Here is a 23,364-nt window from a genome sequence, read left to right as displayed (position 1 = left end):
TGTGTGTGTGTGAAAGGTTGTTCAGCACAACTAATCTAAAGTGTAATCTGACACTCAGATGTTGTAATTATGCTGCAACCAGTTGAAATATTGATCAAAATTAAATTAAAACAAGGCTCTGATGACATATAAAATTATTTTAAATGTCAGCTATTAATACCTGCTTTCTAATCAAAATGGATGTGTAAATGGTTAAATTATGGGTAAATTGCCTGTCTTATTTTAACAATTTTATTCTGATTTAAATAAAGCAGTCTAGACTAAAAGTGCAGTAAGTCTATCACACACATTTGTGAAATTAAACCACTTAAAACCTTTTCAAACATCCCCATTTCATCGATTTAGCAAGTGTTAACAATCATATATATTGATAGAAATGCATACAACGTATCCAGTACTTACAGAGTACTTGGCTGTACATGGTTCTTACCAGCTACTTGCATGCAAAGTACCAACAACATACCAAGGAAGCACCTTGTACGGATGTATCCAGTATCAGGTCTATATGCACAAGCCTGGATTATTGCTATCCTACATATTGTCATATCTTTAAACACCTCAGAAAGAAATCTGAGGATTAATTAGTAATACTGAGTAGAAATTAACAAGATATTTATTTCAGCAGCCCAGCCAGAGTAAACTAAAACCAGAGTAGCTTGGAATTTAGCTACTCAAGCTAAAAAAAATACCTCTGAAATAAATCAATTATTGTGCAGTAGTGTGTGGCCGGTGGCCTTGACGAATCACAACATTGATTCCGACCAGTGAAACTAATCTGAACGATTAAGGGAATTTCATTCACATCATCCACAGATACTGAACAGACCTCCATGATATGCTTTCTCTTTTAGCTTTTAGCTTTCCCCTTATTTTGCACATCAGAGAATGCCTTCATTATTACTTTTCCAGCTCCAAGCCCATCTCCTACTGTGAGTATAGACACAGTCACAAGATACTTCCTAATCTGACATGTCCCATAAAATCAGGATCACACTCTCAGATGCAGGTCTTTGATTTTATGGACTGTTTTGTTCTTAAACAGCTGCACCTACAAGAAGAAAAACCATACCATTGAAAAAAAAAAAACAATCTAATAATAATACTGTGTAAAATGTATAAAAATGGTCATTGGGAAACCTTTACATCCAACAGTAAAAATGGTTGCAATTGTCTGAAACAAAGTAATTTAACAGTATAATGGAACTCGAGGCATTCTGATGATTATTAAATGGTCCTGGAATCCTTAATGTGCTTTATTGCCAGAAATTGCATTTACAGAAAGGCAATTTCCTACTTAAAATATTATCTTTGAAGATAAACAGCTTCACGGTGAGAAAAGCTCACCTCCACTCTGTGCAATGCTGGAATAATGGCCACCATTATAATCCATGCAATGATGAAGTTCCAATTCAGATCAGACCTTTGTTTTGCTGTATTCATCAGTTATTCTAATTACCTGGCTATCTCTCCATTAGAGCAGGAGGAAAAAAGGCAGATTGAACAGATTGCAGCAGGCTGAGGAAACTAATAAGGCCTGCTGGCTAATTGAATTCCACACCAAGCAGTCCACCACATGCAGTACAATCATTGCACATTTTCACTGGAAAAAAATATTCCTGGTGATATGATTGTTTAATGGATGATGAATGACACTGAAAGGATTGCTCAATGTGAGAAAAAGTGATACCTTGCATTCCCTGCAGCTCCTGGATAGAAAGCGTTGGCCTTCAGAAAATGTCTGTCCCATGTAGGTGCATTTAGCTGTGGATAAGAAAATACAATATACAAGTTTTTATATTATTTTGTTTTTACAGTAACTTTGGCAAGTTAACATAACCTCAGGTACTGTCAACAGCAGAGAGAAATGCTTTGGAAATTGCCTGAGGAGAAAAAAAAAGTTCCCATTGTGAAGTTTTGCATAATTAATTTCTCTCCAGACAAAGCTGTTCTTGGCTAATGTGCATAAGCGGAGGGGAAATGTAACGGCATATTAAGAATACAACAGACAACGGCCTTTATGCATTTCCCTCTGGTGATAAATCAGAAATAGCAAGTGAAACACACGGCATGAAGCACTGCTTTCCTCCTCTCCAGGGTGCAGGACCACAGCTCGCTCAGTCACAGCTCAGGAGCGCTACTCCCTCGTTCATCTGTGCCTGAGCTTCCATGTTCACAGGGGAATGAAAGGAGGAATGAGTGCAGGGAGACAGAGCAGGCCTAAAATTATTCAAACGCTTTACACTTTGGGGATTTTGAGCGTTGCAGCAATGTATAGAAAGACAGGCTCAGTTTGTGTCTGTGAGAATATGTGGAGTTCATGTGTGCCCACAAGTTGAAATAGGGCTTCCATTTCAGTGTGCATGAAGCAGCTGTGACCTTTGATCCTGCACATGGTTTAGGCTTGATTCATTGTCCTTGCAGGGCATCACCCACAAAGAACAACCCTGTCTGCATCTACAGTAAGTCCGATTAAAGACACGGTTCCAAAAGCCTGAAACATCATAAAGATATTAAGATCGTAATTCATTTAAGACAGAGGAACAGACCTGTCTTTGTACTGCCACTCAATGAAAGTGACATGATTTTGCTCGTATCTCTGTATGTCTTCGCTAATATACCTCATAAACCAGTGGAACGATTGAAATAAAACTCTAACAAAGTGGTTAGTGGATGGACATCTACAAGTGCCTTGTAGAGTCAGTCTAGTTCAAGATGCCACTATAGCTAACTGACTTTAGATAACACAAAGCTGGCTATAATTAAATCACTTTTACAGATAATGAGCTAAACTTTGGAGTGGTAGTAACTGAGCTTCATCCCCAACTCTTACTCTGAGCACAGCATGATGTGCAACGTCTTTGCTTAAAGGTGTTTTTGCTAACTGTTACAGTCAAACCTGTCAGTGTTGTAAGTAAAGGAATCTTGTAAATCACTGAATCGATTTTAGTGATGCTCTTTCAAACCCCATCTGAAGTACACCCAATTTAAGATGGCCACCACAACTAATCAGCTATATATTGAAACTATTAATGGCTTTACCTCGGTCCATTGTACATATGTTGGTTACTTTTGGTGTAGTAGTAGTTGAAAGTCATTCTTAAAAAAAGATTGAGAATGAAGAGATCCTGTAAAATTTTACAACATAACATTATTTACAAGATCTGACTAAAATGGCTTGAACTCAGTGGAGATTTTAGCCTCTTTCTGGGGGTGCTCAAGCACTCCTAAATTGTAACAGCGCTCCTGAAAAATTAGAAAACCATAATTAGGATTTTGTAAGGAAACTCAGTTCTCAAACCTTAGATTCACCTAAATCTTGAATAAATTTGAAATAAATATGGAATAAACCATGAAAAACCGACCAGTAAAATCTATATATATTTTTTTTTTGCACAAGTCAGATCCTGAGTGCCACCTGTCAATCAATCCATTAGGCTCGCCAGCAACTGACCATTCAGCGACCTCAACCTGTCCCGAAGTGAAACACCCCTTTTCTGCAGGAGCTGCTGGAGGGAGGTGTGTGTGTGGGGGGGGGGGGGGGGGGGAGATGATTGAGAGAAGCAGAGCACTACGTATGTAGCATCTTAGCTAGCATGTCTGTATTGTGCGCCGCAAAACAGCTGTCAACAGGGGATGGGGGGGGGGGGGGGGGGGAGTGAGAGAAGCGGACCATGCTCTATTCACAAAAGGAGAGCTGTTGGTCAGGCTACCTTTTTTTTTGTTTTTGTGCCGTGCTCTCTAAAATAGTTTTTGAATCAAGTTTTACTTACGTAGGTTAGCATAGATGTTTAACAACCTATCAAAATAAACCAGAATGCAGGAAATGACATCTACTTTATTCAACAATGTCTGGGGGAGGACCCCCAAACCTCTCCACTAGTGTGTCCCTCTATCCCCACCACACACATACACACATACACACACACAGGCATCGCAACCATTATATGTGAAGGGGACAAGTCCCCCCCACATTAAAAAAACTTTCATTTGGACCCCTCCACTTTTACTATGAAACATTAGTTAAGGCGGCACAGTTTCTTTTTCTTAGTGAACAAATCCATTCCACTTGATTAATAGGAGAATACTCAGACCACTAAAACTCCACTCCAGGTTTTTCTGGTTACCTCCAGCTCTAAACACAGCAGCCTGTTGCAAAAGTCACAATATACGGTGGTCACAGAATATGGTGAAACACCTGCAGTGTTTCTGTGAGTCTCCTCCTGCCTCGGCAGAAAACGCACACAGGTGGAGGAGATGGAGACACCTCTGTGTTACTCGCTCGCCAGTTTAGCAGCTTAGTGCGGGCAGTTGTTGACAGGAGGTGTTGATCATAAATATATATTCATGTTAGCAAGAGAGAAGTGGAGCGGGACGTAGCATCTTAGCTCAGCAGTAACTGTGACGCTGTAAGACGCTGCAGGTGTAAGAGACGCTGCAGGTGTAAGAGACGCTGCAGGTGTAAGAGACGCTGCAGGTGTAAGAGACGCTGCAGGTGTAAGAGACGCTGTGTGTTCAGGTGCATTAAAGTTGAAATGTCTTTAAAACCCCACACCTTACTGTCCTCAAGATTCTTGAGAAACATCATTTAGCTGAGTAGTGTTGAACACAAGTAAAAAAGTCCAGTGGTGATGTTTTTTTTATTTCTCTATAAAGACAAATAGTGCAGATCTGACGCTCTGTATTGAAGTGTATTAAAGTTAAAATGTCTTTAAACCCACAGATGAATTTACACAAACTTGGTGAGAAACATGTTTTAAATGTGTTTAAAGGAAATCTAGATGAAATGTTGCTTTTTTGTTCACTAGTGAACACCTTTTTTATGCGTGCACACATGCACGTGCACACAGTGCGTGCGCACACACACACACACCTACACACATCATTGTGTCCCCCCCCACATTACGGATGCTTCTGACGCCCTTGCACACACACCATACAAATGCTTTTGACACCAATGGCCACTGCGTTGTTCAAGCCAAGAGCCACTGTCAGCACTGGGGGCTAAGCCCCCCAAAAGGTCAGATTCTAGAATCGCCCCTGCTTGAGTTTCATCCTTTTATCAAGAGATGTTATGTCTTTTAATGCTCATGTATCTAAACAAGTTTCAGATATCTTAATGTCACATCTTAAACTGCCCTTTCTGAGGAATCACTGATAAAAAGAAGAATGAGAAAGAGAATGTACATTATAATTATAAGTATAAGTAACTATTACTATAAGTTATAAGATACTATAAGTAACTAACCCTGATGTTTGACTTCTGTTCAGAATCCTGCATGATGCAGTTTTAGAAAGAGAGTTTTACTAGTCACAAATCCAAGGAAGCCCTTGAGCAGTTCTTGTGTTAAACCCATTAATTAACAAGCTGGAGTTTCAGTCTGATGTCCTGCTAAAGCTAACAAACAGCTGAAGCTATTAAACTAAACCTATTAAAGTCCTTGTATAAACATTCATTACATTGACGTGGTACACCTTAACAGCTGTGTTAGAGCCATTGGACTGGTTACAAACTTTTTATCAGTTCAGTATTTCATGATGTTCAGTAGAAATACACTAGACATTAAATTCAGCTGTCCAGCTCATCTAAGTTAATGATGCACAGAGAAATTCAAAAGAATACCAGTGCACTGTTAGTGGGTGGTAAGCTGGTGGAGAAACTGAATGTTAATTGATAAGAGCAGATACAGATTATTTAATCTATTTATTTTAAAATTCAAAACCAACTCAAGTGTTGATATACTTTAAATTCAGCCTTGCAGATTCTGGAGGGACAGAAACTGTTCAGTCGTTGTGTTTGAGTAGCATGGAGGTGATTCAAACTTTGACCTGAGACTGTGCAGTGTGAAAGGTATTTTTTGCACAGTAGTTGAAAAACAAAAAAAGTCAGGGGTATTGAAGAAAAAAATACAATTTATTTTGCATCTGGCATGCTTCATCTGGGCGGCTGATACTCACGTCTGCATGTTTTGCAGCAGGTCCCATCAACATGGACAGGCAGCGTGTCTTCTGAGCAGTTTGCTGGTGGACAGAAGATCCTGCGGCACTCCACCACACCATTCTGGAACAAAATGATTGCTTTTAATAAGGCAAACATAATCAAGTATCTAAAATCAGTGAGAGAAAATAGATTTTTCTTATGATGTTCACTTTTAAAAATTCAATTAGTCTACCCGTCCCTCTGTCTCAGTTAACTTTAGGTAGTTAAATCATTTCTAAAAAAAATACAAATAAAAAAAATACATAACATATTCAGATGCAGAAAATTGTGTTCATTGAATGAACTCAAACATCTGGAAGAGGATGAACACATAATCTAGTTATTTTAAGAGCTGTTGCCCCTCAGACAGAAGGTTGCTGGTTCAAATCCAAGTTTGAAGCCTTTCTGGGTGGAGTTTGTATGTTGTCTCCATGCTAAATGGGTTTTCTCCAGGTACTCCGATTTTCTCCCACAGATCAAAAACATGCATGTTAGAGGGATTGGTAACTCTAAATTGTCCCTAGGTGTGAGTGAGAGTGTGAATGGTTGTTTGTCTCGTTTGTCTCTATGTGTCCCTGTGATGGACTGTTCAGGGTGTCCCCCGCCTCTCACACAGTAACTGCTGGATATGAAAACCAGTAACCCCCTGACACAAAAAGGAAAAAGCGGGTAAAAGATAATGGATGGTAGTTGGTAGTTTTGATAAGATAAAGTATGTGCTATATCCAACATTTTTCAGTCAGGTCATCTGGACAGTTTCTTTTTTTTGTGCTGAAACGTTTCACTTTCCATCCAGAAGGCTTCATCAGTCAAGGAAACATACAACAAAACTGATTCTTCCCCCAACCGCGTACTCCAAAGTGGAACAAACCAGTTATGTTGGCGCTAAGATGGTCTCTTTGGCATGCCCCCTCCTCCACTGCCGGCCCTCTTCCTTGTTGACAGTCAAACAGATCAGTTTTGTGTTGTGTTTCCTTGACTGATGAAGCCTTTTGGATCGAAGGTGAAACGTTTCAGCACAAAAAAAGAAACTGTCCAGATGACCTGACTGAAAAATGTTGGATTGTATACCTGGATTATTGAGCATGGACTTTGTTGTTATGTGCTATATCATTTGAGCATCACAATTTACAGTTATACTTGTTTCTCTTTAGCATATTCTGCTCTCATTCATAGTTCATGGCTTGATGGTTAGAACTGTTGCCTCACAGCAAGAAAGTCCTGGGTTCAAATCCCGTTTTGGACTGTTAGGCTGCCTTCAGACCCAGGCCTCCTTTGCAAAAGTGATCTATGATCTCAGTGGGGTTTGTCTGCTTAAATAAAGTCATTAAAATACTTTGTAAATAAAAATAAAACAATTCTAGTAATTCTGTCAAAGAATAATTGAGGTATCTTTAACTTTGAGGCAGTCTTCCTCCTATGATGTCCTCACAGACAACTCGAACAAACTGACCTTGTTGATCACGTGATCACACCAACATGTTGAAAATGCTCCCGACTCGCATGGGAAACATGCAAACTGCTTGTCGTTCACTTTGACATGTTCACAGGTGAAAAGGTGATTTTCCACATGCAAAGTTAACGTGTGTTTTTGCTTCAAAGCCACATGGCAAATAGAATTATAACTTGTGCTTTGATATTAATTTAAAATCTGTGAAAATTGAATGTTTTTCTGTAAGGACATTTTGCTCAAATACTCTCACAAACCTGCTCGAGACACTTTTGAAACACTGCTCTTTAGAGCTAGACTGTCATTTTGGCAGGACTGCGTCAGCTGCCCTGATCAGTGGTACTATGGCTGCTTCTATACTGCCTGATTGCTGCTACGGAGTCTCACTGATCAACCGATCAATCTCACTGAAGTCTCTTGAGCTGATTTTTTTTTTTTTTTTTTTTGTAACAACTGCTCTTGGAGTGAACTTCACAAGTTTCAACTTGTTTTTAGTGTTCATTTTGTTTTAGTTAGCTACATTTTTTAATTGTTAGATGCCTTTATTTACTTTAATATTGCCATCACCTATTTATCAGTCATAAACCTATATCCATTTCTTGAGTATGCTGTATACCATTTAAATCTGACAGAAATTTAGTGGTACTTTGATGTTGTTATATCTTCTTGTTCTGCCTCTCATTTGCACATTTTTGTTATTAGTCTCAATGTTTTTGCTGTTTTTTTTTTTTCCAACATTAGGTTTCTTCTCTGACACAAAACTTCAATACTGTTAAATTTCTGTTGTTTGCACAGCATTTCATTAACTTGTTCATGCAAATAGGCTAATTGGAAATCACAAATCAACCCTGTTTTGTTCCAGTGATCACAGCTAATGATCTGTGTGATCACAGGTTTGCTTGGCTTTGTTTGTCTTGGGTTTGGGTTTTGAAGAAAATATTTGAGAATTGCAATTTAACTTAGTTTAATTATATTTTTTAATATATGTTACCCCTCCCTGGGCTGTCACCTTACCATGGTAGACAGGTTTGAGTGTCCCAATGATCCTAGGGGCTATGCTGTCAGGGGCTTCATGCCCCTAGTAGGGACACCCAAGGCAGACAGGTCCTAGGTGAGGGAGCAGACAAAGTGCAGCCCAAAAAACCCTTATGATGAACACAATAAATGGAAACAATGTTCCCTCGCCCAGAGGCAGGTCACCGGGGGCCCCACTCTGGAGCCATGCTTGGAGGTGGGGCATGCTGATGAGTGCCTGGTGGCAAGGCTTTCACCCATGGAGCTCGGCCGGGCACAGCCCGAAGAGGAGACGTGGGTCCCCCTTCCCACTGGATCACCACCTGTGGGAGGGGCCAAAAAATGTTGGGTGCAATGTAGAATGGGTGGTGGCTGAAGGCAGGGACCTTGGCGGTCTGATCCTTGGCTACAGAAGCTGGCTCTCGGGACATGAAATGTCATCTCTCTGGTGGGGAAGGAGCCTGAGCTGGTGTGTGAGGTTGAGAGGTTCCGGCTAGAAATAGTCAGACTCACCTTGATGCACAGCTCTGGCTCTGAAACCAGTTTCCTTGAGAGGGGTTGGACACTCTTCCACTCTGGAGGTGCCCCTGATGAGAGGCACCGAGAAGGAGTGGTCAAACTTGTTGCCCCCATCTTGGTGCCTGTACATTAGGGTTCATCCCTGTGAGCGAGAGGGTAGCCTCCCTCCACCTATGTGTGTGTGTGGGGGGGGTGGGTTCTGACTGTTGTTTGTGCTTATACGCCAAATGGTAGTTCAGATTCCCCACCCTTTTTGGAGACCTTGGAGGGGGAGGGAACTGGAGAGTGCCCCTACTGGGGACTCCCTTGTTCTGCTGGGGGACTTCAACACTCATGTGGGCAATGACAGTGAGATCTGAAGGGGTGTGGTTGGGGGGAACGCGCCCCCCCAATCTGAACCCGAGTGGTGTTCTGTTATTGTACTTCTGTGCTCATCATGGATTGTCTATAACGAACACCATGTTCAAGCATAAGGGTGTCCATACGTGCTCTTGGCACCAGGACACACTAGGCTGCAGTTCGATGATTGACTTGGTTGTTCATCTGATCTTCGGCCACATGTCTTGGACACTTGGGTGAAGAGAGGGGCGGAGCTGTCCATTGACCACTACCTGGTGGTGAGTTGGCTCCGATGGTGGAGTAGGATGCCGGTCAGACCTGGCAGGCCCAAAGATATTGTGAGGGCCTGTTGGGAACATCTGGCAGAGTCTCCCGTGAGATGGAACTTTAACTCCCACCTCCGTGAGAACTTCGAACACGTTCCAGGGTAGGTGGGGGACATTGAGCCCATGTGGGCCATGTTCCACGCCTCCATTGTCGAGGCAGCTTATTGGATCGGTGGCCACAAGGTTGTTGGTGCCTTTCACAGAGATAACCCTCAAACCCGTTGGTGGACACCAGCGGTGAGGGATACTGTCAGGCTGAAGAAGGAGTTCTAATGGGCCTTTTTGGACAGTGGGATCCCAGAAGAAGCTGATGGATACTGGCAGTCCAAGCGGCATGCAGTTTGGGTGGTTACTAAGGCAAAAACTCGGGCGTGGGAGGAGTTCAGAGAGGTGTTGGAGAATGACTTACATATGCCCTTTAAGTGATTCTGGTCTACCATCTGGCATCATGGGGGTGGGGAGTGGGGGGAGCAGTACACCAACAACACTGTTTAAAATGGGGATGCTGTGCTGCTGACCTCAACTCGGTTTGCTATGTGTCGGTGGGCGGAGTACTTAGAAGACCTTCTCAATCCTACCAGCATGTCTTCCATTGAAGAACCAGAGCCTGGGGACTTTGCGTCAGGTTCACCAATCACTTGTGCTGAGGTCACCGAAGTGGTTAAAAAGCTCCTCGGTGGCAGGGTCCAGGGGATGGATGAGATTCACCTGGAATTCCTTAAGGCTCTGGAGGTTGTGGGTTGTGTTGAATTACATGACTCTGCAATATTGCATGGGCATTGGGGCAGTTCCCCTGGATTGACAGACCAGGGTGGTGGTGGTCTCCCTATTCATAAAGGGGGACCGCAGAGTGTGTTCCAACTAGAGGGGGATCGCACTCTTAAGCCTCCCTTGTAAGGTATATTTGAGGGTCCTGGAGTGGAGGGTATGTTGGATAGTGGAACCTTGGATTCAGGAAGAGCAATGTGGTTTCCGTCCAGGTCGTGGAATGCTGGACCAGCTCTACACCCTCAGCAGGATTGTGGAGGGTGCGTGGGAGTTTGCTCAACCATTCTACATGTGCTTTGTGGACTTGGAGAAGGTGTCCGACCACATCCCTCTGGGAACCCTGTGGGGGGTACTCCAGGAGTGTGGAGTACCAGGCCCTTTGATACGGGATGTTAGGTCCCTGTATGACAGGTGTCAGAGATTGGCTCGCATTGCCGGCAGTCAGTCTGGCTTGTTCCCACTGACAGTTGGTCTCCACCAAGGTTGCCATTTGTCACTGAATCTATTCATATTTTTTATGGACATAATTCCTAGGTGCAGCCAAGATGTTGATGGGATCCGTTTTGGTGGCCTTAGGATCACGTCTCTGCTTTTTGCAGATGATGTGGTCCTATTGGCTTCATCAGGTCGTGATCTACAGCTTTCCCTGGAGTGGTTTGCAGCCGAGTGTGAAGCGACCGGAATGAGGATCATGCATGGGAAGAATCAGTTTTGTTGTGTGTTTCCTTGACTGATGAAGCCTTCCGGACCGAAAGCGAAATGTTTCAACACAAAAAAAAGAAACTGTCCAGATGACCTGACTGAAAAATGTTGGATTGTATACCTGGATTATTGAGCATGGACTTTGTTGTTTTCAACTAGTTTGACATAAATGTATTGTATTTAGCAATAAAAGAAAACTAACTAGAGAAATTGAATTTCCTGTGAAAATGCAGTGTGAATGCTTATTACAGAAGAACATGCTGAGAAACATCTGAAATTAGCTTAAAGTAATGCTGAAATGTAGCTGAAATGGATGAATAAGCCTAAAATAGCAACAACAACAAAAAAAAAAAAAAACAGAAAGAGCACACATTTGGTGAAATAGGTTTAAAAAAGCAGAAATTAGCACAAAAAATTTGGAAATTAGCTAATAAAGGCTGAAAATTAGCATAAGACATCTAAATAGTAGTTGAAACTGCAGGAAAAAGCTGAAACTAGCATATTCAAGCTAAAAGGAGCATAACAAGCTTAGATTATCAGAAATAAGTTAATTTGGTTGAAATTTGAAGAAATTACCACAAAAATAGAATTTATCTTAAATCAATTAGAAAATCAGAACATGCTAATAAAACAAATCTTGAAATAGCACAGGAATTGTGGAAAGAGAAAGATGCCGAAAATCGTACAGAAGAAAAATGGATCACAGTAGTGTGAATGCTTAATAAGCATTCACATAATTAGTCTGTGACACTGGTAGCCTGACTGCATAGCTTGTTGATATCAGATAGTTATTCTTGCCCTCAAGACTTGCCTTCATTTGTGAGGCTGATATATCTCCCTGCGAGTGCCTCCATTTCATGAGTCATCAGAAATGATTCTCGAAGGATGTTACGGTTATCAGTTAATGGTATGTCAGTGGAAGGAACCAGACTGACTCAACTCTTCCTGTGCTCGATGTGCAATGATGCAGCAAGTCAAATTCCACAGGGCTCGTAAGGGTCTGATTCAACACATTTTAAGTCTTGCCCCTATGTATGAGTCCATACAGACAGGCAGGCAAGGAAGCTTATTAAAGGGCACCTATTAAGTGGGGTGGGCTGGAGATATGAAGAGTAAAAATAAAAAGTTAAATGTGAGGAGCAATGAAGGCAAATAGTAAGCATCTAGAAAGATATGGGTTGTGTTGTTTATCCATTACAGCAAACAGATCCACCATCAGATGCTGCCACAACATTAGATGTCATCAATGTCTGATACTGAAACTGCTCTAAAGGTTATTTAGTCATCAGTGTTGTTGTTGCCTTTTTAATGTGTACCCACTTTCTGCCAACTAGGCTGTTCAATATTATACAATCCATCCATCCATTATCTTTTACCCACATCTTCCTTCTTGGGTCGTGGGGGTCACTGGTGCCCACGTCCAGCCATCACAGTACAAGAGGTCGGGTACACCCTGGACATGTTGCAAGTCCATCTCAGGGACACATAGAGACAAACGAGACAAACAACCATTCATTCACGCTCTCACTCACACCTAGGACAATTTCAACATACGTTTTTGGTCTGTGGGAGGAAACCAGAGTACCCAGAGAAAACCCACACATGCAAGTAGAGAACATTCAAACTCCACCCAGAAAGGTACCCAGACCAGGATTTGTACCATGGCTACCTGCTCGCTGAGGGGCAGCAGCTCTACCAGTTGCACCACCATGCTATCGTTATTATAGAAACTTAAAGAAAAAACTATTTTGGTAGAATCCAAAACCATTTTGTAAGGTATAATTGCTGGGACATCAGTAAAGAAAAAAAAAAAAAACTGACATAGAATGTTGTGGTTTTAGCCAGATTTGGACTTTCAATGGTTTACTGAAATCAGTGGTGAAGTTTAAGTTCTCCAACAATGTTCTTTCAGGTCATCTGGACAGTTTCTTTTTTAAGCTGAGATGTTTTGTCCTTCATCCAAAGGACTTCTTCGATCTGAGGAGCCACCAAACTAACTGCTTCCCACAACAACAGCATGTTCCATAGTGGGGAAAAAAAAGTTTGCTGGTGTTAATATGGCCTCCGGGGCTCGCCCTCTCTCCAGTCAACTCCTCTGAGACAGTCATGCCAAAGTGGTTCAAAGCACCAACATAAAAAGTAAAAAATGTAAAGTAAAAAAGAAAATGTCTAGATGACCTGACTGAACATTGTTGGATTATAACAACAAAGTCCAAACTCAATAATCCATTGTTGGATTATGTTCCAGGATTATTGCGCATGAACTTCACCGCCCGCCATCTGGTTCTGAGAAGGCAGGCGGTGGACTAGCTGCGATCTTTCCAGGGTGTCCCTTGCCTCTCGCACAATGATGGCTGGACATGGGCACCAGCCACCCCCATGACCCAGAAAAGAAGACACGTGTACAGATAATACAGTAGATGGATGGTTCATTGGTCTGGCCCTCTGAAACAGTCTGAGTTCCATATACATGCTCACACACATCATATATACATGCATGTGTCTCTCTATAGTTGTGAGTAAAACGTTTACACTCACCTTACATGCACAGTTCCTGCAGTTTTTGGGCTCCACCCACAGCTCTTTGTCTCGGTACACGAGGCCATTGACGTTGCAGGTCCTCTCACAGTGACAGCCCTCCAGCTGGGTCAGCCTAGACTCAGCATAATTTAACTGTGGACAGAATTACAAAAGCCTTTCAGAAGAGTACACCAGAAGTTTTCCCTTCACCCAGACTCCCACCCCCTGTCCTCTGGCGCAGCAGAGCGCTGCTCCACCAAGAGCCGTCTCTTTAAAGGGCACACAGAATAATCATTGATCATCATTCAGCTCCAGCTCCTCACTTCAGGCTATACTGAGAGATGACAGATGGGACTGACGGCTCCAACTCTGCCTCACCCCTCCTCTGTTTCTGCGCCCTCATGAGCCCTTCTTCTCAAACTTATTTCATGCTCAACTCTCTCTGCAGTCTCTTAACATTCCTAAATGACAAATGTGTGGCGAGGTAGTGTGACGGGGAAGGGTGCAGCAGGTGGGGCTGCTGCAACCAGGGTCAGCTCAGATTTAATAGTTTTCTTGCAGAAACTATATCTTACTACACAATTCTAGTCATATACTGTAACTGAACATGTCAAAAAAACATTATTGATTCTTGTGATATGCTACTGTCTGTAAAAAAATGGTTTGATTTTGGAGTAGGCTGTTTTAATTGTTTGCTCCCCCCCCCCCCCCCCCCAAAAAAAAGCAAAATGAGACATATGCATTCAATAAAATTAAAGCTTTGCAGATGTATTTATTTAGAACCTCATATTGATGATAAATGTGTAACTCAATTATCTTGTTTTTCCAGCACCAACTTCTATAATTTAATGCTTTGACAGCTGCCACACACTGTGAAGGGGTTACAGTATTTCTGTTTACGGCATCAGTCAAATTGAACTGATGAATTTGTCACCATGCAATGTAAAAGTATTTAAATGCACTTGTGCTATTACTTTTTTGAGTGTTGGAAATTTACTACATTAAGTTATGGTTTGTTTCAAATAGTTAAAATAAAATAAAGTGAAATAAAACAAAATCAACAAATAAATAATACCTGAGTTTTTCAAAGGTCACTGAATGACTCTCTACTTACATAAAAGAAAAAAAAAATCATAAAGTAAAATAAAAAAACATCTACAATTAACGAGTGTTATCAACATATGTCCATGCTTATAATTGTATGTCTGTATTTAAAGCTCTTAACTAAATAAGAGTGATTTTTTTTTTTTATTTGAATGTTATATAAAACATTTCTAGAACAAAATCAAAATAGTGAAAAAGCCAACGTTGTAAGACCACAGAAAGGGAAATAATTGTGTCCATAAAACCCACAAAGGTTTAAAAATCCTCACTCAAGTTTTTAGATTACATCAGTATACAATAAGAGAGCTTGTAAACAAATGAAAAACATTCTTATGGCCTTGTTTCCCATGTCTGAAGATTACATTTGTTCGTTGTTGTTGCATTGCATTCAGATAAATAAATAATGATAAATAAAGATGTGTGCAGCATAAATTTGCATGGCAAAAATAAGTAATTCTCAATATGAAAATGTCCATTTTGTTGGAATTTTTAAAAATGACATTGGATTTACAAGTACTTTTTAAAACGTCACCAAAATCCGGTTCTGTCTGACCAGTTTTTAATAACATTTGAGTTTACATTTAACAACTACACAGCCACTGAGAGTAAATGTTACTTTAGCAGGTGTTTATCAGAAAATGCTGTAAGCCAATTGAAACAATCTCTTACATCAACGTTTTCCTCTGCCTTGCAGAGTAATGCATCAGAGAACAGTGACTTAGATCATTTGGTTGATACATTTAGAGAGTTCAGTTGACAAAACTGCTCCGCTGAAAAAGAAAGTAATCAATCAGAGGAGACTGGCTCCTTGGTTCAATTCTAAGTTACTTAGTTTAAAATAGACATTTAGAAAGCTGGAAAAAAAATGGCGCGACACTAACATGCAATAATTTTATTTAACTTGCAGAGATAGTCTGCTAACATATAAGAAAGCACTCCATAATGCTAGAACTATATATTATTCATCTTTCATTGATGAGAATAAAAATAACCATAGATTTCTGTTCAGTACTATGGCCAGACTAGTGGAAAGTCCCATTTCTGTTGATTCATGTATCCCTTCAACTATAAGTAGTGATAACAAAGTCCATGCTCAATAATCCAGGTATACAATCCAACATTTTTCAGTCAGGTCATCAGGACAGTTTCTTTTTTTTTTTTGTGCTGAAATATTTCGCCTTCGATCTGGAAGGCTTCATCAGTCAAGGAAACAGACAACACAAAACTGATTCTTCCCCCAACAGCTTACTCCAAAGTGGAATAAACCAGTTATTTTGGTGCTTAAAAAAATAAAAATAAACTGTCCAGATGACCTGACTGAAAAATGTTGGATATAAGTAGTGATGACTTCACGAGATTCTTTATAATTCTTTAATTATAAATAATGAATTTCCTTCATTCACCAAAGTTAGTCATGGAGTTCCTCAGGGTTCAGTGCTTGGACCAATACTCTTTACGTTATATATGCTTCCATTAAGTAAAGTTATTAAACAGCATGGGATAAATTTTCATTGTTATGCTGATGATACTCAGTTATATTTGTCCATGAAACATGATGAATCCAATCGGTTACCTAAATTACAATCACGTCTTAAAGACATAAAAATGTGGATGACCCTAAATGTTTTGCTTTAAATTCAGACAAGACAGAGTTTTTTTTTTTTACCTGAGCTTCTTAGGTATACATTTTGAAGTCTTTCACTTTATCTGGATTACATTTATTTGGCTTACAGTTCTAAAATTAAAAACTTTGGTGTTATTTTTGATCAGGATATGTCTTTTAACCACCATATTACAAAAATACTACCAAAACCGCTTTCCTCCACCATGCATAATATCACTAAGATTGGAAACATCTTGTCCAAAAATGAGCCGAAAAACTGGTCCATGTATTTATCACATTTAGGTTGAACTATTGCAATTGTTTGAACATGCTACTGTCCAGCCTCTCCTGAAAAAAACCCCAAAAAACCTTGACCCCTCAGTCGTATCCAACTTTCGGCCTGTCTCCAGACTCCCATTTGTTTCTAAATTACTGGAGAAAATAGTTGAGTCCCAGTTGAAGTGCTTCCTGGAGAATCACGCTATCCTAGAGATATTCCAATCTGGCTTTAAACCTCTCCATAGCACTGAAACTGCCCTTCTGAAGGTTTTTAATGACATTTTCTTATCCATAGATACTGGTGATTCTGTGTTGCTTGTCTTATTGGACCTCACAGCCGCCTTTGACACTATTGACCATGAGATCCTCATTGCTAGGTTAGAGCAGTGGGTGGGCATCATAGGGTCAGCCCTCAATTGGTTCAGAGCCTATCTCGTTGACAGATCCTTTTGTGTCTCCATCAATGATTTTAGTTCTGCATTGGCAGAGCTTAAATGGGGGGTTCCGCAGGGTTCCATCCTGGGTTCCCCCCTATTCTCTTTATACCTACTGCCACTTGGTGCTATTTTCCTGAAACGCAACATACCCTTTCACTTCTACACTGATGACTGTCAAATTTACTTCCCTCTAAGATACAATGGTACATGCTCTATTCAAACTCTGCTCAACTGCCTGGCTGACATTAGGGACTGGATGGCTTTAAATTTCTTAAGTTTCAATGAAAAGAAGTCTGAAGTCATGCTGTTCCCTCCCAACGACACAATCACAAACCACTATATCAATATATTATATATATATATATGTCAGAAAAACAGAGTCACTAATCTGGGAGTGATAACGGACCCTTCCATGAAACTTAACAGTCATGTAAACATGATTGTTAAATCATGTTTCTTCCAACTGAGGCGACTGTCTAAACTGAAGCCCATATTGTCCAAAAAGAACCTGGAGTCAGTAATACATGCATTCATTACATCTAGGCTTGAATACTGCAATTTATTCGTTTGGTATCAGTCAGACTTCTATTGCACGACTACAACTGGTCCAGAATGCAGCAGCCTGATTTTTAACCAGTACAGGCAAAACAGAACACATTACACCAGTTTTGGCCTCCCTGCACTGGCTAAAGGTTCACCTTCGAATCCAGTTCAAAATACTCCTGTATGTCTACAAATCGCTGAAAAGTTTTGCCCACCCCACTATCTCTCTGATTTGCTACAGCCATATGTCCCACCACGTTCCCTGAGGTCAGCGGACCAGTTGCTCCTGAGTTCCAGGAACTCGTCTTAAGTGCACAGGTGACAGGGCTTTCTCTGTAGCAGGACCAAGACTTTGGAACGAGTTACCTCTGCTTGTCAGACAATCCCCCTCCCTCTCGGTTTTCAAATCCCATTTAAAAACACACTACTATTCAGTAGCTTTCAACACAAGTGGATCTGTGTTTTGAACGTGTACGCTCCACACTGCTTTATTGTCATATTTATTATCTGCATCGTTTTTATGTCTGTGTTCTGATTTACTTAATTTTGTATGTTGCTTTGTGTGTCACCTGTTTTTCTGTGTACAATACTTTGATTGGCCTTGTCGCTGTTTTAAGTGCTCTACAAATAAAAGGGTATGGTATGATTTATTATCTGGGTGTCCACAAACTTATTTAAAAGGTATTCAGCTGATCCAAAATGCTGCCGCCAGAGTTTTAATGAAAGTTGATAGGAGCGATCACATTTCTCCTGTTTTAGCTTCTCTCCATTGGCTCCCTGTCAAACTCAGAATAGGATTCAAAATCTTACTTCTAACATACAAAGCTCTCAACAACTTAGCTCAGTCTTATTATATTGTTCCATATTTTCCTATCAGAGCACTTTACTCACAGACTGCAGGCTTACTTGCAGTTTCCAAAAGCAGAATGGGATGTAGAGCTTTCAGTTTTCAGGCTCTTGTAGAACAAACTTCCAGTTTCTGTCCATGAGGCTGACACATTGTCCAGTTTTAAGACTGGGTTTAAGACTTTCCTTTTTGATAAATCCTATAGTTAGGTTAGGCTTGGGTTTCCTGAGTTATCCCTTAGTTGTGCTGCTATAAGCTTAGACTGCTGGAGGACAATCTGACCACATTTATCTGTCTTTAGTTATTCTGCTCAACCTGTTTTGTATTTGCTTGATTTTGTTTTATGTTTTGTGTTTTTGTTTTTTTGTCTTTCTTCCAATAGGGAGTACATCTGCACCTACATCTGGACCTGTTATTCTGTGTTCATTTTTCTCTTCTTCCATTCCTTTCAAACCCAGCCGGTCGAAGCAGATGACCACTTGTCCTGAGCCTGGTTCTGCTGGAGGTTTCTTCCTTTTAAAAGGGAGTTTTTTCTTTCCACTGTTGCCACTGTGCTTGCTCAGGATGGGAGACTGTGATGAAGTGAAGATTCAACAAGTCTGCTGGCTTCCTTATATAAAGAACTTTACTAATGGGCTGTTCTATGTATGAGAATGTTTCTGTTCAGTGCCCTGAGACAATGTTGTTGTGAATTGGCGCTATATAAATAAACTGAATTGAACTGAATTGAAGGGTACTGTGTTGTAGGTTCTCTTCAGATGGTTTGATTATTTTCAGAGCTGAGGGATCTGATGTGATTATTATAACCTATAATATGCCGTCTCAAATAGGACAACACTCTGAGCAGTGTTACATCGCCTTACCTTCATCTTATTAAACATAGAGCAGATGTTTTATACACAATGAGGTGAGTAAAACTGTTGACAGATGTCAGTCTGCACTGTGCTTCACTGTGTTGGATCTTTACACATTAAACAATTCACATTTTCTTTTGAAACTAAGCTCTGTGAAGTCACAAATGACTGCATTACTGTATAGTTGTTTCATACATAATAAAGATCAGCAAGATATAACTCTACAAAAATGACACTCAAATAGCTCTTAACTGTAAAAATCATAAATCATTTCTTAGTTCAGAAATCTGAATGTATTATATTTCTTTACAAAAACAACCACGAGCCTGCAAATGTTCCGTTTATTGCACAGCTGACAGATTATTATGTGAAGTAGGTAAAATACATTGTGTCATAAAGCAACTAACTACCTCTGCTAGTTAACAGTAACCAACATTCTTCATCAGAGGACCACTGGTCAGCAACATATGCATGGCAGGTGACAAAGGCCACAATCAACATTTTGCAACAAGTAGACAAACTAAACAGCTGTTGGTAGAGGGTTTTGAAGACTGATTAGCCATAAAGTAAGTAATGTTTTGTCGTAAGCAACAATTTCCATTCTTGGCAAAAGAACAAAACTAAACGCTGCACTCAAGGCTTGATGAATACACTTTGTTTTTTTCTGCAAGACCCTAATCAAACCAATTGTTCCTCCAAATAATGATTGGGAAAAAAAAAGTTTTAAAAGAAAAAAGTAAAAGTGCTTCCTTTAATCCCAGTGAAATGTTGGGGAATGACTTGATATGAACAAATCATTTAAAGAGTTCTTATCCTGTGTACACATTTAAATGTAAAGAGTGTTGACGTGAAAGATTAGCCGTTTATAGAGGTCTGACTGATTTGAACAGTGTGGTTAAACTCGGACACTGCAGGTCAACTCAGGAGATTAATTTTTAAGCTGCTGTGCTCACAACATACATGGATGGTTGGACAGATGGACAGAGGGTATTTCCAATTCCCTTTCCACTCTGCGACGGGGGACAACACAAAACACTAAATATCCCTGAGGCATTTTATTTTGGTAAAGAAGCCCCAGCTGAAATGTCACATGTGTTATGAATGTTAGAGATGTGTCCCCTCAGAGCTCAAAAGAAAACCTTTGAAACCGTATTTCAAAGGCTTGGAGTCTGCCTTGAGGCACCACTAAGGAATATCCTTCCTACAACCGGAGCATCAAATGACACCAGGATTTGGCACAAAGAAGTCAAAGGCAAACAGCCACGTGACTCCTGTTGTTGATACACACAGGTAAGAGACGTGAAATAAAATATTAATAGGATAAAATACAAGGAAAAATGCTAGTGAAGACGCATTTATCATATCAGGTCTTTATTCATATTTTTGCTCATCTAAAGGACATCAAAAACAATATTTACTATGAAACTGTTGAGATGCCATGAAGCATTTAGTTAGATTTTAACAGGTTATACACAGCACGGTGGGTCAGCTGGTAGAGCTGCCTCCTCTCAGCAAGCAAGTTACCCAGTTCAAATCCCGGTCCGGGGGCCTTTCTGGGTGGAGTGTGCATGTTCTCTTCGTGCATGCGTGGGTTTTCTACAGGTACTCTCGTTTCCTCCCACAGACTAAAAACATGCATGTTAGTTTGATTGGTAACTCTAAATTGTCCCTATGAGTGAGAGAGTGAATGGTTGTTTGTCTCGTTTGTCTCGGTGTGTCCCTGTGATGGACTGGAGACTTGTCAAGGGTGTCCCCTGTAGAGTTGCACAGTGATTGATGGACATGGACACCCGCGACCCCCACAACCCGAAAAGGAAGAAGTGGGTAAATATGATGGGATCGATGGATGGATGACCAAGGCTATAAAGATAGTCAACTCCCCTGCTGTCCTTGGGTCAAAATGACGCACAAGGCTGCAGTTTAAGACAGAGGCCTTGTGGGTCATTTTGACTCAAGGGCAGCAGGAGGGTAAAATAACTGTTCAGTGATTTGTAGCCATACATCAGTATTTTGAACTGGATTCGAAAGTGAACCGGTAACCAGTGCAGTGAGGCCAAAACTGGTGTAATGTGCTCTCTTTTGCCTGTACTGGTTAAAAATCGGGCTGCTGCATTCTGGACCAGTTGTAGTCGTGCAATGGAGGTCTGACTGATACCAAACAGGAGCGAATTGCAGTAATCAAGCCTAGATGTAATGAATGCATGTATTACTGTCTCCAGGTTCTTTTTGGACAATATGGGCTTCAGTTTAGACAGCTGCCGCAGTTGGAAGAAGCATGGTTTAACAATCATGTTTACATGACTGTTAAGTTTCAGGGAAGGGTCCATTATCACTCCCAGATTAGTGACTCTTTGTTTTTCTGACAGGGCTAAAGCGGAAAGGTCGATGCAGTGGTTTGTGATTGTGTCGTTGGGAGGGAACAACATGACTTCAGACTTCTTTTCATTGAAACTTAAGAAGTTTAAAGCCATCCAGTCCCTGATGTCAGCGAGACAGTTGAGCAGCGGTTGAATAGAGCATGTACCATTGTGTCTCAGGGGGATGTAAATTTGACAGTCATCGGCATAGAAGTGGAAGGGCATGTTGTGTTTCCGGAAAATAGCACCAAGCGGCAGCAGGTATAAAGAGAATAGGAGGGGACCCAGGATGGACCCCTGTGGAACCCCCCATTTAAGCTCTGCCTCTGCGGAGCAAAAATCCTTAATGGAGACATAAAAGGATCTGTCAGTGAGGTAAGATCTGAACCAATTGAGGGCTGACCCTGTGATGCCCACCCACTGCTCTAACCTAGAGCAGTGGGTGGGCCCTAACACTTACTCTGAACTTAGAATAAACTCTCTATAGGCTATTAAAAAATATTTTATATGGACCCAAAAAAGTTTTCCATGTATGAATAAGCTGAGTTTAAAGCTCTAAAACAGTGAACAGTTGTAAAAGTTATTTTCCTGCGTTACTTTTTATGCTTATTTTTGTATTTTATTTAATTTAATTTTTATTTATTTATTGTGGGGGTAGGGTTGGTGATCTATCAACATCAACTATATGTAACAAATTAAATGAAGTTGCTTTTATACTTTAGAGATAAGATAAAAGTCTTAGATGAGAACATGTGTGTACAGTTTTTAGTGGTTACTATCTACTGTATTATTACTATCTCCTCAACCCTCAACCATTTTTAAAAAAATATTAATAAACTGAAAGATAAAAAAAAATCTACTTATTTCTGTCAGCCTTACCTTTTATCAGTGTTAAGCCTATGATTTTATTTATATTAGCTTTTAAATGCTAAATCAAAGTATTAGAAAAGAAAAGAAAACACAAAATTACAACAAAAATGATAAAAACTAGTCAATAGGAAGGATTGTTTGTAGTAAAAAAACAAACAAAAATAATACCCCACAAATGTATCTTCAGCTTTAAAGAGGGACACACATGTACTTCTAGAGATGTGATTTTTGTCCCGAGGCCCCTGCCCACCCCGACCTGACCCGAAGGACAAAATGATGTGCTTGATGGGTGAGCCGGGTCAGGCTCTGGCTTTTGATGTAGATTTAATTGTGCATTTGTCCCCGCCCACCTTTTGCTCTTTTCACACATCTTAAGATTTGTAATTGACCCACAACAAGCGACATAATGGAGCTGGAAAGTATTAAACAAAAGCTAAAATCAGGATAACTCTCTACAAAGCCAGCACAGTGAAACCTGCTGTGCGCTAAGGTGCGACCGGCGGTTGAAAGAGGTAAAAAAAAGTTGTTAAGCTTCAGATAGACAACCGGATCATCGGCCGCACGCGTTCCGTTCCGCCCCCTGCTGTCATCTGCCGTGGAAGAAGTTGCAGCACCTGAAGCTACAAAAAGCTGAAGCAAGCAGCGAGTTCAATTAAAATAGCCTAGTTCTATATTTTCCCAATTTTGCTGTAAAATATTTCTGTTCATCTGTGTAATAGCCGATCTGTAAATGTGCTGTTTTTAGACTATTCGTTTTGCATGTTAATATCATTTGATGATGTTAATAAAAAATAAATCTTATATCTTCTTTTCGTTACATTTTTAAAACCATTATGTCAAAATGATTTGCTTACA

At 40.4% G+C, this 23,364-nt stretch overlaps 1 protein-coding gene across 1 annotated transcript in view; it reads right to left on the bottom strand.

Annotated features, from left to right (window-relative positions):
* Window positions 1–23,364, bottom strand: part of LOC119426981 (protein kinase C-binding protein NELL1) — a gene marked incomplete at its 5' end in the record, with an annotated part of 564,971 nt that overhangs the window by 338,208 nt on the left and 203,399 nt on the right. The window contains 3 exons of the mRNA XM_037694556.1: window positions 1,688–1,761; window positions 5,956–6,058; window positions 13,634–13,768. Coding sequence (XP_037550484.1) covers window positions 1,688–1,761; window positions 5,956–6,058; window positions 13,634–13,768 — 312 coding nt within the window. The remainder of the gene's footprint in view (window positions 1–1,687; window positions 1,762–5,955; window positions 6,059–13,633; window positions 13,769–23,364) is intronic.

This window comes from Nematolebias whitei, chromosome 2 (assembly GCF_014905685.2).
Source record: "Nematolebias whitei isolate Nwh7 chromosome 2, NemWhi1, whole genome shotgun sequence".
In the NCBI taxonomy this organism is placed as follows: Eukaryota; Metazoa; Chordata; class Actinopteri; order Cyprinodontiformes; family Rivulidae; genus Nematolebias; species Nematolebias whitei.
The sequence above is the reverse complement of the archived record's forward strand: the minus strand, read 5'-3'. Positions and strand labels throughout refer to the sequence as shown.